Here is a 16,221-nt window from a genome sequence, read left to right on the forward strand (position 1 = left end):
CATTTTGGGTGGGGGTGGGGGGGTCAAAGATTCTAGGGATCCACCCACTTTGCCACTCCCCTCTTCTGGCTCCAGTACTGAATTCATCTCTAGATGAAATATTAAAGCAAATGAGGCATCTGGCCTCTCTTTCTGTGTTCCATGTATATTTCTGCCACCTTCCCTTTCTCTCCTCCCAGAAAAATGAGAGTTAGCTTAAGCCATAAAAGCCTACAAGACTGAAATGGCCATCTTCCTTGCACTAATGAACTAATCATTTGGATTTCAGTTTCTTCTGAGACAGATTCTGGAGTCAGTCAGGAAGGAGGGCTTCTTCTGTTCTTAGTTCTCTCACCCCTGGATCTGTCATTTCTAACGTTTAATTCTGAGGGTTTAATATTTTGGCTTCCAGAATGCAAATGAAAACCTAAAGGATCAACATAAATAAAATAAAACTTTATTTTTAATAATAAAGTTAATGCTCCCAGTCAGGAAGCAATAGTATGTCATTCCTTTAGCAGTACAAACAATCTTTTATCCAAAAGAATACATCGAGCTTTATTGGGTCGTTTGTCTGAATACAGACTCAGTGGAATATCTAAATGATACCCTGCTCTGAACTCCAAGTTGAAAGTAAGTTTTTATTATACTTGAGGGAAGCAATGGGTTCAGCTGCTTATTGCAAAGAGCAATTGCCAAGGGAGAGTTAAACTCAATTACTGTAACCATACTGAATAAAAAATACTGCCAAGAACAAAAATACGCCTGGGTAAAGACAGCCACTGAATAAAAAAAAAAATCGACATAAAGCGTATCAAATATTTATTTATCTGGGCAACAAAGGACTATGATACATTGACAGGCATAGAGGCTACTGCCAGAGCAACTCAACACAGTACAGCTAGAACTGCTTCCAATGTGGCCAGTGAAGACACAGAATGCCAGGTGGTCCCAAATGCTTAAAGTTGAACAAAGAGAGAGAGAGAGAGAGAGAGAGAGAGAGAGAGAGAGAGAGAGAGAGGGAGAGATCCCTAACCCTTGGTTTAAAAACAATATTCATTTATTGCTCAGAGGACACTTTTAAGGGAGGACAGTGAACTCAAATAAACTTTATTTTTTTCCCCATGATACCATAGGATTATCAAATCACTCCAGTTTAAGAAATTTTTTCCAGTGTCCCAATATCACTGATTTTTTTCCCTGTCAGTTCAATGAAAAGCTAAATGTAATACTAATTATATATAAATTTTTATTTTACCTTAAAAAATGTTTTGTTCGGCTGTTTCATTATCATCGTTTAACATGCTACCACGGGGCTAAATCCATGAATTCCAGAAAGGGGGCGGGGGTATTACCCAAACCTTGGATTTCTAAGTAAAACTACATGAAGAACTAATAGGGACAATCCAAAGCCCACTAAACAGGAGGTAAACGAGATCACCAGATAAATAAAAGAGGTTTAAAACAGACTCACCATATTTACAAATCCCATTAAATTACACATAAATAAATATATACAAAGACGTGAACACTGATTCCCTTATAGAATTGTGGATTGTGTCATCAGAGGAAGTTCAAGTGGGTGGTTGTGCCTTGAAGAGACAACTTCTACAACTGAAGACAGGACATAGAACTTCTGTATTTGTGTTCAAGTTTATTCACAATACTGATAAAAAACGTCATTATCCTCTTTGCCTTTTTTTTTTAAGTATGGCTACAATCTGAAGTACGCAAGGGAAGGCGATGAGTTAGTCCCATGAAGCTCATATACTTTTTAAATTTTTTAACGTCCTTTTTTTTAAAAAAAAAAAAGTTTTAATGTTTGTTGTTGATTTGATTTAAAAAAAAAAAAAGGTTCACAAACGCGACAGAACTTTTCTTTGCTGGCTTCACGACCTGTTCTGTTCTCTTAGGCTCCACACGAGGGTAAAGGGGGTGTTGGTGCTGATGGGGAAGTTGAGGCAAGGCGCTGAGTTGAGCAGCGGCTGCCCCACTGGCAGTCGAGAGAGCAATCCGGAGGACTCCGGGGACGAGGGGCGGCGCGGCAGCGCAGAGTAGCAGCAGCAGTAGGAGTGGCTGGTCCCGGAGCTGTCACCTGCCGGGTGGGGGAGGGGCGAGTGGGGGACGCTGGCCGGTGAGGCAGGCGGGCGGGGGCGGGGCGGGAGGAGAGCCTCACTTTCTGTGTTTCTCTTCTTTATCACTGCTTTTGGCGCTGTTGTCCGTGTGGCTGTTGGGGTTGTTGCTGAGGTACATTTTGTCCATGGCCTTGAGTGCCTCGGTGAGATAGTTCTGCAGGGCGGTGACCGCTGCACACACCGCCGGGCTGCCGAAGCCATGGGAGATGAGGTTGAAGTGGGTCAAGCAACTCTGGATGCCAGGCTCGAGGATAGGGTTGGGCCGCGAGTTCCCCAGGGGAGATCGGTCCTGAGCCAGCAGGTCAGTGAACTCTTTGCAGATCTGTCTGCAGCAGAACAGAGAAAGAAGTGAAAACTCCCATCAGGCCTTGGTGGCAGTGAGAAACCATTGCTCCCTGAAGTTAGTTACCTCTGCCACCCAGCTCACCTCTGCCCCCTCAGGACCCAAGGCCAGCCACTCAGAAGAATAAAGCTTGTCACTTCTAAACCAACTCTCCTCCCTTAAATGAATAATACCCTTCCTACTTCAAAAAGACCCCCCTTCTCTCCCCACCCCCAAACCCTCAGACCTGACAAACTTCTGCCTACACCTTTCTCACACCAAACACCCTGAACACAGGAAAACATTTCACAGGCTGAAGGAGGGCAAAGAAAAGTTACACCGGAAGTTGAAAACACACTGTGAGGCTTATCCCTCTTCAGTATTCTAGAAATGTCAAACTTGTTCTTCAAAATATCACCAGACCCTGCTCCCCACACCCCTAAAGGAACCACAATAAAAGCTGGTGGAATGGGGTCTCCTCTCGTTCACCTTCAAACCAGATGAGGCTTGAGTTTAGGCAGACAGGCAAATTTTGCTTTTTAAAAACAACAGTAGGCCCCTGGGAGAGAACTCACACTTGACCACACACATGAGGATCATCTGCCTTTGGATCCCCAGAATTTATGTAAAAATCCAGCTTGGAGGTTTATGTCTTTAACCCCAATGCTGGGTGAGAGAGAGAGTGGGATCCCAGTGGTTGTTAGGTAGCCATTTTAGCCTAAATAGTGAGTTCTGGGATCAGTGACAGACACTGTCTCAGTAAGGTGGGGAGCCATAGAGAAAGTAAGCTCAGCACACAGGAAGTCTGTCTGGTCCTGGAAGCCAACACCAGCAGAGGCCTTCCTGAGGCGGCTACAGCCCATGGGGGACCAGGGTGAGGAAGCCTACCACTAGGCCAGAAACTGTCCCACACAGGCTTCAGCCTCTCTGTTTAACTCTCTGCTGCAGTGCCCTTCAGTGACACCAGCTATTGAGAACTGAGGACATCTAAACAAGTCTTTTCATTTCCAACAAACAGAACAAGACAGTCATTTTCTTTCCAACCTAGAGAAGTCAATTCAGCCCAGGCACCTATGGGAATATAACTTCGGCCATCTTGAAACTCAGATGACAAGACAGCTTGCCGGTTAGCTAAAACTTGTAGTATAACTGTGTAACTCTGTCTCTGAGTTTGTGTGTGTGTGTGTGTGTGTGTGTGTGTGTGAAAGAGAGAGAGAGAGAGAGAGAGAGAGAGAGACAGAGACAGAGACAGAGAGAGACAGAGAGAGAGAGGAAGAAGGAGAAGAAGAAGAAGAAGAAGAAGAAGAAGAAGAAGGAGGAGGAGGAGGAGGAGGAGGAGGAGGAGGAGGAGGAGGAGAAGAAGAAGAAGAAGAAGAAGGAGAAGAAGAAGAAGAAGACGATGATGACGTTGGAAACTGGGATTCGAGGTAAAAAGTAGAGCTGTTTCTGGATGGCACATTTTGTAGGCCTGAGCTTAACCTTTGCCTTTCAGAACACAGTGATAGAGAGAAGACCTAGGCAAGCCTGGTTGGTAGACCTGTGAGGATTTGATTCTGATTTTTCTGAAAAACAAATCCATACTCTTTCAGTGAAACCCATGGCTGCAAACCACGCACATCCGCTTTCATTTAAAAGTTAACACAGAAAGAGACAGGCCTTTCTGTCTATGTCTTTCTGTGATAGAGAAAGAACACAGAAAACACACTGACAATCCCACTCCGTTTCCTCTCTGCTTCAGACTGCGCTCCCTTAGACATCGGTACCCTGATTTCAGTATTCACAACAAAGCTGATCAACAAGGGGGGGGAGCATGAGATAATTTTTCGTTTCTTTTGACAGTGAACAGCCCAGACCCTGCAGAGGTAAATGCCTTACTTTGTAGCCAGCAGCATGTTTTTTCTTGTCACTTGCTCATTGGGATCGGAATGTTGTCGGTTGAGAAATTCTGCTACTGCTTTGGCAGGAAATTCAGTTTCGCACACGTACCCAAAGTCCCTGGCTAGGTGGACGGCTTCTCCTGGCAAGAGGTGGAGGAGGGAAGTGAGGGCCAGAGAACCACGGAATTGGGATCAAAGTTTCCTCTCCACACCCAACTCCCTTTAACTTTCTTCACCAAAAGTTGGAAGGAAGAGAAACCACTGGTTTTCTTTCTTTAGACTTTTCTTCTTCTCTATGAGATCTAGAGAACAAACCTATCAGCAAACGTGCCAAGCCGGCTCACAAGGCCACCCACCCCCCACCCATCCCCGACTAATGGTTCCTCACCTACTGTTTGAAAATGGCTGCCCTGTTCCACCCTCACACCTATCCACACGCCCATCAGTGGCGTTTCCTAATCACTCCTTGAGCTCCTCAACAAGGGAACAGCCGAGAGAGTTTACATTTTAACTTGATCACATACAATTATCTCTTCATCCAAGCCGATTAACCAAGAGGATTTGAGGGTCACTCCACTGAGTCTGTCTGTGTTGTTGATTTTCGAATCTTTGGTTTTAATTTCCTGAACCAGTTGGTTTTTACTGCAGGGCTTCCTGCCATTAGCTCCAGCTCCGGAAGAACGCATGCGCCAATTAGAGCATCAAAGCCCTCTCCGCAGAGCTTGTTTCCATAAAATGGAGCGGATCACAAACAATAACAGTTCTCCAGAAACTGCCTCCCCTCTGTATCACTCAGCCCCCAGACCCAGAACAACGACTCACACTCCACCCTCAGCTTCCACCACCGCTTTCCTGGCATATAATTTGGGGAGTACAATATGAATGGTGGGGTCTCTATGATTATTTTAACAAAATGTTGCTGGATTTGAATTTCTGGCCCTAAACAATAGATTTTTTTTTAAAGTTATATTGTCACCACCTTCAACACCATTTAACACCCAGAAATCCTAGAATTCCTCCTCAAAAACATTGTTTCAGATGTTTTCTAGAAACTTTGGAATTCTTAGATTCCATGGCAATATTTCCCCCATGCACTATGCAAATAAATTATGCCTCATTAAAATATAAGTGACTAGTTTTAAATCTGCATGGGAATAAATCACCATCTTCTTATTTTTCTATTAATGTGAAATACAACAAGACACAAAGGAGAGCTAAGCATCCATCCCAGCCCTGATTCCCAACATTAAATGAACTGAGTACAGAAGTTAGGAATCTAGGAAGCAGGAATGTGAGTGAGCAGATTCTGGGGACAGCTTTTGGAGAACTGGCCAGGATGGCTTTTTGTTTTAAGGACTTTAGAAGGGTGTGTGTGTGCTAAAAGGAAAAAAAATGGCATAAAAAAACTCTTTTACAATGAGTCTGTTTCTTCTCTTTCTGTATCAAACAATCCAAATTCTAAAATTGCTCGTTTTTCTTCCCCTCTTGGAGAGAAGACACACAATGGAAACAAGAGGTAGGAAGTATATGGATCAAAACCAACAACCTACAAGGGCTTTTAACCCTGAGCTTTCAGGACAGTCTTAAATCAGGATGCAGGTCAGAGATTCCAAAATTAATTCAGGAAGTAATGGTCACGCATTTCTCAAATGCAGATGTCAGAATAACTTAAGTGATTTACTGCTGAGTTCTTTCAAGAAGACAGGAACTTGGAGAATGTGGAGCTCTTAAATTTGTGCACTGTTTAGGTCAGATCTGTGGAGGGTGAAGTGACTCTGCCTTACAGAGGAAGAACATACAGACATGAGTCTATATAAACAGGCTTTGGAGCTTTTGTTTTATTTTGTTTTGTTTCTTGTTTTTCCTTGGCATTCCACGTTCTGTTCACTTCTAGTTATATTCCACGGAAAGGTGAAACCACCACAGGACACAAAACACACTCCAGCTTCCGGCTACTAAATATTATCTGTCCCCCCAGGTTGACAGTCCCCTTGTAGTTAGCAAGTAGATCTGCTTACCTTCCACCAGTGACGTGAGAAGGGTAACGTTGGCAGCTTTACGTCTCCCTGCTGGCAGATTCAATCCTATTTTGTCCAGTTTTTCTCTTAAAGATCTTCCTCCATTCTTAGACTTCGCTCTGTTTCAGAAACATGGGGAGGTGGGGGATGTAGAAAATATTGACTTTCTCTGTGTCCCATCAAAGTCATTCTGAACACCTTTTAAAATGTATTCTTAAAAACTGAGGGGCCTAGTCCCAAGGCAGGGGAAGAAACTGCAAGAAGGAACTGTACAGAAAGATGATGGGAGATAAAGGCATGTTAAACTGTGAAGCACACACTGTGTTCACTTGTCATTGTGACTATTGTGACAGGCTGGGAGCTTCACATTTTCATCTCTCTGAAGAAGACACACGCGCGCGCACACACACACACACACACACACACACACACACACAGTTCTGACTGCTAAAGTTGGAGGTATTCTTGAGGTCCACTGATAACTGTGTTATTTTCCCTGTTGCTACAATCACAGCAAAGCCCAGTGGGATCTTTAAATTGCCTTCACAAGACCTGCTGTTAAGTTGTTCCCAGTAACCAAAGTTATCATCATGCTCTCATTTCATGTCCTGGCTTTGGTCCCAATGGGAACTGCACCTCGCCAACTGTTTATACACCATGTCAGGAGCATAACTGGAAATGTCAAAAGGCTGATGGCTGGATATCAGCCTTCAAAAATTTCCCTGATTTCAGAGACAATGGAGGCACTTCTAAATAGATGTCTAAATAGAATCCCATAATCGGAAAGTGGTTAGGATAAATTGTTTAAATAATACAGCAAATTAATTAATTTCAGATTTTATTCCCTACTCAAGTGGGTCTTTAATTGTGTGGATTAGATTATACTCCCATAGGTAAGCACTCTCCGATACCGGGGGTGGGGGAAGGGGAGGAAAAAGCAGAGGGCAGAGGAAGATCTGTGGCAGTAAAAGATAACTAAAGAGAGTTGCTGGTATTAACTCTGCAAACCCCTCTTAGAGTATGTAGGTGGGCTGTACCCACCAACTGACGGTTATGATGCAGGAATAAAGTTAGACAATGAATTACAGGTCTTTTGTAGAGAGGAGAGTAAGAGACATACTATTTGGCCAAATTTAACACGAGTCCCACAACTCACACCATTGGACAGAACCCTTAGAACACAACTGGCTCCGAGACTTTTCTCTCTTTAGAATCTACCTCCCTGGCCCTTGTGAAAAAAGGACTCACTCGCTTCAGAGGTGAGATTCCTGTGTTAATGGATGCAGTCCCTAAGCGTCTACATATAATGAACAGAAACTGGAAATGTACCCTGCACATTGCCTGTCACACATCATAGCAAATCAGAACGTCAAAAGTTAGAGCCTCCGGTCCGGGTAGGGGGTGCCTTCTGGCAGGAAGTGCCAGCAACCAGGGATGGGAGGCATGCAGCAAGCAGAAGTCCCTCTCTTCCTTTACTTGAAAACCTGTCTGTTAAATCTCCACTCAAGACCCCACAATGTGGTAAGGCAAAGCATGGAGCCCAGAAGCTTTTTCTGAGCTTGTAACCTGTGCGCAACCAGGAAAAAGGCAGCAGCACGGCGCCCCACGGCTGCCAAGACTGGGACTGAGCCCCAAATGGAGAAAACTGCGCCTGCGTGTTGCAGAAAGCGGAGTCCCCCGAGTGCGCAGGCGCGTAGCCTCACCCCCCCCGGCCACGCCCACAAAGCGCCACTCTTTCCTCCCCGCCCACTTCTCGTCCTGCGTGCAGTACCGCTACCGTCCCAGCGCAGGCGCACTGGGGCCGCGTTCCCGAGGAGGGGCGAGGAGGGGCGGGGCCGGGCGGGGCGGGGCGGGGCCGGGCCTCACCTCCGCAGTACTCCGCCCAGGAGCGACGCGTTGAGACACTCGGGCGGTGAGAGGCGCCGCTGTACTTCCGCCACCGTGACCTTGTACTTCGAGGTGGAGCTGAGGAGCGACAGGCGACCCGGAACTGAACAGAAGACTTCGTTGGGGTTCACCACGCCACCGAAGAGGTTGTCCTTGTTGATAGGGATGGCGGAGACAGCATTGCTGTTGGACTTGGACAGGGACACGGGGCCTGCGAAGACAGATGCGGGCGCGTGTGGGGTGCGGACCGACTGAGCGCTGCTCAGCTCAAGAATCCCGAGGCGGCTTCCTGCCCTGACCCTTGCAGCAAGCTGCCTAGAGATGGCTGATGCTGTCGCGAGCCTCTGGGCTCTCAGAGGGCTCCGGAGTGATGCTCGGGTTTAAGGAAGACAACAAACGGGTTTTATGTGCAATCCCGAGACAGGGTTGGTGTAGTCGAGGTTTTGCAGGCGAAAAGCTCGGTCCCGATAGAAATTGCTGTTAAAACCAGCAGTTTCGATGGCTGCAGCAGCCAGTAAACGAACATTTCAGTTAGCTAGCAAGTGGTGGATTCTGTTGTCACACACTACACGTCGGTCCTTTCATCAATAGACCCTTATGTTCCATTTGAAAGACACTCGGGCTTTGGAGATCATTCCAAGCCCATGAACGGGACTCAAGAATAGGCCCTACACTTGAACATTAGGAATGCATCCTTTTGTTGAGCAAATACTAAATGAACCCTGTCTGTCTAAGCCCCTTCAAAGGGGTGGGAGTTAGGATATATAATCAGTTAAAACCATAAGCTCTTCATTGTTGGATCTACCATTGTTAGAAAACAAATTCAAGACTAGCAAAACGAGGGGTTCATTTCTTAACACCAATGTAATTCAGATGCATCCACAACCATCTAAGTTCAATGCGTTAGTATCTTAAAATTTCACACGGAGACATATAATAATAATATGCACAGTCTCACCATAGTGCCTCTCATGTTTTGTTTTGTTTTGTTTTGTTTTGTTGTAAATGGGGATATTCTAGTATGGGGAGGTGAGGGGCTCTAGGTTTTGGATAGATCACTTGTGACATTAATAGCTCTGGGGAGGCTAATAGAGACAATAGGAGTTAAACGAACTCGAGAGAGATTACTAATAAAAGAGCCAATTATCATGTCGACTTGGAAAGAGTATCTCTTAAGATTTATCCCTTACACATCTAATTTGATATGACAAAGATTTCACAGATGCAAAAATGAAACTTTAAACTAGCTAACAATACACTGATTTGGGGTTAGAAATGAGAACAGTTTTATTTAGCATCGACCTCTGGTGGTGCCTAGAACCCTGAAGTGCCTTCCACCATAACAACAAAAGTACTGCTGCTGCATTTAATACAAGAAACTTTATTTCTACACACAAAGCACAATGCAGATAATAAACCCATGCAAATTACATAACATCTTTCTAACCATTTCTTTTCTATATACATAGGTCAACAGCAGCATCTTCAAGATGCTAATTTTAACCAAAAACTAAATTTTTGCTAACCTAATTCAAGTTTTAAAGCCTTGAAACTCAATCAAGAGACTAGAAACTAAATCAGAGATCTTGAAAGTTCTTTCCCTTATAGAGTGCGTTTTTTTCCAATCTGACTTTTTTATTAATATTAAATTATTTGTATTATTTCAGCTTGATACACTTTTTAACCCTCATAGCCTTTAACTGCACACAATTAATTAACTATGAGACTATTTCCAAATTGAAATGGCACTTCCAAATCAGGTCAACTATTGCACATTTCACTTTGTGCAAATATCACTAAACTGCACTCAATGCTGAAATCCAGATTAGAACAAAGCTAGCCTGTTGCCATTACCAAGATCCTGAAAGCTGGTTGTTTAAGCACTGTTCTTCTATGCCTATCTATTTGCTAATTCTGAGCCTTTAGGAAATCCTATTTGAAAAAAAATAAATACAGTTCTGTAAGTTCTTTTAAATAGCACTCTGCCTGTAAGGACATGCTTGGAATGCAGAAGGAAATGGCTTACCTTTCTTAATTACAGTTTGATCTGGGATGTTAATACCCGGGTCTTCTACGTGCTGCAACAAAAGGATACACATGAATGTAAGTGTATAATCAAAACAAAAGGAAATGAATATTCGCTGCAAGGTGGGGGAGGGGAGAGTGGAGGAGGAGAGTGCTCCCTCTGCCTCCCCCATGACATTTATATATAAACATCTTATCTTGAGGCTTACTGAATTTGGAGCTTTAAAACTCAAGAGGTTTCGCTGTACACCCACGGCCCATTTCTCCCCCCCAACCCCCAGTCAGATAATCCACGTAGAAGAGGACGGGATGGGGAATAAAACTTTCTTTGAAAATCAAATGAAGTTCTGGAGTTCCAAATCTTTTTTTTTTTTTTCAGTCAGTTCAACCTTTAGAAATGCACCTAGCTTTAGTGTGGCACCTTTCAGCAGCTTGAGACCTCAGGGATCCCAGTGTGGAGGCAGCCAAAGCCAAAGAAACACAATAGAAAGGACAGGGGCGGGAGAATAGCAGACTGTTGGAAACCCTGTAGGTAATTCGACAAAGCACACACACACACACACACACACACACACACACACACACACACGAGACACATCTTCACTTAAGGAAAGCTAGAAATAATTTTTAAAAGACTGCTGCCTGCAGTAGATATGGCAGGAATGTAGAAATAAAAACCCTTTAATGTAGGAACAAAAACCCTTTAAGGCTGCTCTCCTGTTGTCCAGTAGCAGTATGGGGTCTCCCCCACCACCACCCGTGTCTCTCTCTCTCTCTCTCTCTCTCTCTCTCTCTCTCTCTCTCTCTCTCTCTCTCTCTCTCTCAAACACACACACACACACACACACACAGATGGATGGGTATATGTGTATGCTAGAATCCAAACGTGATTAGAAAGTAAAATGAAATCATGTTTTCTAATGCAGAAACTGACAGGCAATATAATGTCTGGCTGTGTTTACAAATTAGCACCAGGGCTGCTGAGATAGAGGATTTCGCAATCGTTACCAAGCACAGGCATTGCCATTTAAAAAACTATTACTTCCTTCTCTAGTCTTTGTCCAACAATAATACTGATTCGAACATTTTCCATTCTGTCTTGGATTTATGCTCCTGTTAATTGTGCCTGATCGCAATGATTCCGGGTGGATGGTACTAAGTTGCTTTATTACAGGTTTTATTATACTCAATGCTCTCATTTGTAACTTGCCTAAAGTGCTTCTGGATTTAAGTATAATTAAATTGAGAAATGTTCAGAAATGACTACTGCTGCAGTTCTTGTGTTTTAACTATATGGGGAAATATGATCCCTTTATGCATGCACCCTAAACCCATAAAGTAAATGTAGTGTGGCATAATACTTTTATTTCTGTTATTTCTAGCTAGACCTTGTCCATACAGGGAAGACTGTAATGTTTAAAACCCCACTGAGATATTAATGATTAAATAATTTTCACCATCGACTTCATTTTCTTAAATATTTACCAGTCATTCTTATTAAAAAGTTAACTGTGACAGCAATGAGAAAATTGAAAACAACCCTTTTCCTGACCCAAATTTCTTTGAAAGATTTTTTTTTTCCCTTGAAAGGTGGGGGAGGGTGAGAAGAACACTGAGCTTCCTGCTTTCATGTGATCATTTGGTTAATTTCTCCTACTGACCAATTTCACCACAAAGAGTTACCACACAGGTATCAAGAATCCCCACCAGCCACGGGACATTTTTGCTAAAGTAGACTCATGTCCAATGCAGGGTAGCTCCGAAGCTTAAGACATTATTTTGCTACTTGTTTTCAAAGAACAGGCAAAGAAAAGAATTCAGAGACTCTCTAAAATCACCATAGCTTCTAGGTCTATTCAAAATTACTTTATATATATATAAAGTATTGCCTCAAATTCACTAAGGATCATTTTCTAAAAGCATGTAAAATGCACTGGAGAGCACACACACACACACACACACACACACACACAGTTTACTAAGCCTTGGTTGCATTGGACCAAGCGCCTGCTTTCTGTGTTCCTTGCAAGGCCGTTAAGCATAACCAACAAATTTCAGTGATTAACTAGGCTAAATGAGAGAGGTAATAAATTTTCTATTTTCCTGTAGAACTTCAAGAATGTTTTAAATCCGCCAGGCAATCAGGTAAGTTCATGTGGCCCGTTTTCCTTACAATCTAATTCAGTAATCATTAAACTGTCAACAGACATACCACTGCTATATTTGATGTAGTAATTTGAAATAGCATTTTAGCAAAAATCACATCCAGATACATTTCCTTTCCAAAGAAAAGCACCTTTAACAGAAGCCATATATGTGTGTGTGTGTGTATACATATATATATTTGTATATATACACATATATATTTTGTTTTAGGAAGATTGTAAGAAAGCCATAAATTTATAGAGCCAAGGCTGAGATGCTGGTTGCAATTTAATTTTAAAAAGTATTTTCAAATTATCAATAGCCTGGGTTACCTTCTAAGTAGTTCATGTGCTAAGGCCCTTGCTTATTTAGAAATCATCTTAAACTGCATTTATTGATAACTGAATTAGAACTCCACACAGCACCCAATAGTCTCCAAACATTTAATTGAATATGCAGTGTAGCAGATTCTGATAGGCGTTGGGAACCTAGCTAATGATTTATGAGGTCACCACTTAGCACCCCCAGGAAGAGAAGAAAGCTGCATTTTAATGTCCCCGTGCTTGGATTTGCTACTTATGTCCCTTTGATCAGGATAGGGTAGGCATAACTTCTAGGTTTTACTAATGCTTATATAAGCCGGTTCCTGGACCTTTCCTTAAGTCTCCCACACTTTCCTTTTACTTTGTGAGCCCATTTAAGAAGCTCTAGGTTTACATTTAACCTCTTTCCGAGAACAGCGAGAAATCATCCCCCAGGACACTTTCAGCAGTGGAATTAGATTCCCCCTCGATCCACACAGTTTACCGCCCCGGAGAGAAGCTACCTGAAGGGGTGACAATCGCCTGATTTATTTGTGTCGGTTGGAAGTGGCGACCCAGGCATTGTTGAGCGATCTCCAGGATGCATTGTTCTCAATTACTTTTTAATTTCAGAATTCGGGTGTTTAAGCGAGGCTCACCCTCATTCCCCAATTATTATTGAGGAAAACCAAGGCCCTCCGGGCCTGGGCTCCACGAAGCTTCCCAGAGGGCAGGTGAGCCTAGGGCTGCGTTCCCTCCCGCGGCCTGCACCGCCTCTTACCGGGACGTCCTCGATGGCGTGAGGTAAGGAGTGGATCGGGAGGTCCCCGAGCCCAGAGCCGAGCCCGTGCGGGCCGTGCAAGAGGTCCTCGTGCCGCCGATAGTCCCTGCGAGGGTCCAGGCCCGACAGTTGGTGGGGTAGCCCCCGGTGTGTGTGTAAGAGCCCAGACTCCTGGCTCTGCCTCTGGCCGGGCCAGCCCGGGTGCTGCGGCTGCGGCTGGGCGTGCAGGGGATTCAGGCTGTAGGGGTCGTTGACGTGGGAGTAAGGATCTTGCGACTGGGGGTAGATAGGTTGGTAGGGCGGGGGGAAGTAGGGAGGCTGGAAGTCGGCATTAGGGGTGTGGGACAGCGGCGGGGCGCTGGTGTAGGGAGATTGACCTACAGTGCCCAGCTGGGGCAACCGTGCTGTCCCGTTGCTGGTGCCGTCGTGACGGTCCTGGAAGAAAGCAAGATGGAAAGGGAAAGAAGAAATGAGGCGCAGGGTTTCGGCCACACTACTAAATCCATTCCACAAGCCCAGTGTGGGCAGGCCGCCGAAATAGTGGGGATCAACTACTATACTGTTCATATTGGAAAACACCCAAGAAGTGAAGCAGGCCTTCCCCTCCCCCCCAAAAAATGCAAAGAAATCAGAATATGTAAATATAGTGGCACAGTAGACTCTCCTGGACTTTCCTCTCAAAGGACGGAAGGAGAATAAAAGAGTGTGTCCTGTAATACAACCCTTAAGAGCCGCAGTACCAAACCTCCCTTAAGCAAAATTCAGATAGCCACTAAATATTAAACAGGAGAAGCGGCCTTTGCTTTTCCCGGATTTGAACCTGTCCGCCACTGCATTATTGTTTACTCTTCCATTAATCTTGAAGGGGGAAAATCATAAACCTTCAAAGACTATTACCATTTCATGACTATTTAAATAGAAACATGTTTCACGCAGAGGCCGTAAGAAAGCACACGTTTAAATGACCAGCTTCAAGGTTTTAACTGCATAGTTGGGGAGGGGGTCTGTCTTTTCCGCTTCCTCTGTTAGAAGGCTTTTTACAACGACAGGGTCGTTTTTATGATATGAATGGGGAGTGAAGGACGCCAAGCCAGGGTTTAAAATAGAAAGATTCTGTCTTACCAGGTTCTTTTTAAAAGAAAGAGGTACACCCCGGGGCGGAGACCCCCGCCCCTTCCACCCCAGCCCCAAAGGGCAAAAGAAACCCCTGACTTTAGGTTTCTCAATTGCAATCTATTTGCAAAGCAAGCCAGGAGTGGATTCCAGAGAGCGGGAACCTTCCGAGGTTTAGCCGCCAGGCCCCAGGCTAGGGACACACTGGGGTGCGCCTTTCACCCCACCCCCCAGACGGATTAAACATCAGATGTGGAGAGCGTCTCTGGAGCAAGTAAAGACGCAAGGAAATAAAGACGAACCCGGCGAGAAACTGGCCCAGGGAAAGAGCTGCGGGGTAGGTCTGCGTGCGCGGAGAGGTCCAGCGGGGACGGGGCAGTGGCGACGCGTTGGATTTGGGGATGGAAAGGAGCCAGAGAAAAGAGGAAAGGGGGATAGGAATGCAAACGGAAGGCGAGGTCCACAAGGAACCCTGGCCAAGAAGCTCAGGATCTCGGGCAGTTTCTCGGCTGCGGGTTTCTGGAACAGAATTCCTAAGGAAACAGGGTTGGGGGTGGGGTGGGACTCACCATAGCTGAAAAACTGTGAACTAACATCTGCGAAGAGTCTGGGGTAACCAGTCAGGGTGAGGAAAAAATAAAATAAAAAGCCAACAACAATACCAAAAGCAAAAAGCAAAAAAAGCAAAAACCACCACGCCTCGAGCACCCGGCTGCCCCGAGGCCCGAAAGAGCCACACACAAAAGGCGCCGAGAGCCCCGCGCCACCCAGGACTCCAGTCACTGCGCGGACGCTCCCGCGAGCGCCGGAGCCCCGCTCGGATCCATCCGAACTTGTACCACCGAGTCGCGCGGCGCCTTCAGCTGGTCGAACCCACGATCTCTATCCTTCCGGGATCGGTTAGGATTCAGAGCTCTTTAAGAAAAACAAAAAGCAAAAACCACCACCAACGGAAAAAAGCCAAACAAACAAACAAACAAAAAACAAAAAAAAAAAACTAAAAACGAAAAAAGTGTGTGTGTGTGTGTGTGTGTGTGTGTGTGTGTGCGTGCGCGCGCGCGCGTGTTCCTTAATCCGTGTCTCCCACTCTTTCCTTAGCGCCGGCTTCACTTCAGCTTCTAATAACCGCGCTGGGCAGCGTTCCTGGAGCCTCCTAATAGCAGATATTCATGACTATTAATATTACACGAATACTTAATAAGGGAAGAATGCCTGGAAATCGAGCGTGAAGCGGAGAGGCAACTCGCGCCGGAGCCGGCTCTCAATGCAGTCATTGACGGGAGTCTCAGTGTAGCGAATCGGAGGTGGGGAGAGGGAGCGCGAGAGACAAAAAGCGAGCGACGGAGGGAGCGGGCGAGCGTGCGGGGGGCCGCGGAGCGGCGTCTGGCGAATCACAGCAAAGGGGCAACATTTTAAAAGGTTGCAGGGCCTGCAAAAGTGAAAGAGAAAGAAGGCGAGAGAGGGAGGCCGAGGGGGCCAGAGCGCGGAGAGGGAGGATGTGTCTGCGTGCGTGTGCAAGAAAGAAAGTGTGGGCGACAAGAAGAGAGAGGAGTGGAGAGAGGGAGGGAGGAAGGAGGGAGCGCCGGGGAGGAGGAAGGGAGGGCAGGAGAGAGGGAGGAGGAGGGGGAGGAGGGGGC

The 16,221-nt window shown here is 45.3% G+C and overlaps 1 protein-coding gene across 6 annotated transcripts in view; it reads right to left on the bottom strand.

The window, feature by feature from the left end:
• Nucleotides 1-414: 414 nt before the first annotated feature.
• Nucleotides 415-16,221, bottom strand: part of Tfap2a (transcription factor AP-2 alpha) — a 23,481-nt gene continuing 7,674 nt past the window's right edge. For 4 of the 6 annotated variants that reach the window (XM_031358518.1, XM_031358517.1, XM_031358514.1 and 1 more), the window contains exons 2-7: nucleotides 13,472-13,906; nucleotides 10,245-10,296; nucleotides 8,198-8,429; nucleotides 6,332-6,450; nucleotides 4,312-4,453; nucleotides 415-2,440 (exon numbers count right to left, since the gene is read on the bottom strand). In XM_031358518.1, the coding sequence (XP_031214378.1) occupies nucleotides 2,152-2,440; nucleotides 4,312-4,453; nucleotides 6,332-6,450; nucleotides 8,198-8,429; nucleotides 10,245-10,296; nucleotides 13,472-13,906 (1,269 nt within the window). In that variant the 3' untranslated portion in view covers nucleotides 415-2,151. Of the gene's footprint in view, nucleotides 2,441-4,311; nucleotides 4,454-6,331; nucleotides 6,451-8,197; nucleotides 8,430-10,244; nucleotides 10,297-13,471; nucleotides 14,384-15,153; nucleotides 16,154-16,221 lie in introns of those variants that run through there. The other 2 variants (XM_031358519.1, XM_031358515.1) reach the window with 2 other exon arrangements.

The sequence above is a fragment of the Mastomys coucha genome, unplaced genomic scaffold (genome assembly GCF_008632895.1).
Source record: "Mastomys coucha isolate ucsf_1 unplaced genomic scaffold, UCSF_Mcou_1 pScaffold7, whole genome shotgun sequence".
NCBI lineage: Eukaryota > Metazoa > Chordata > Mammalia > Rodentia > Muridae > Mastomys > Mastomys coucha.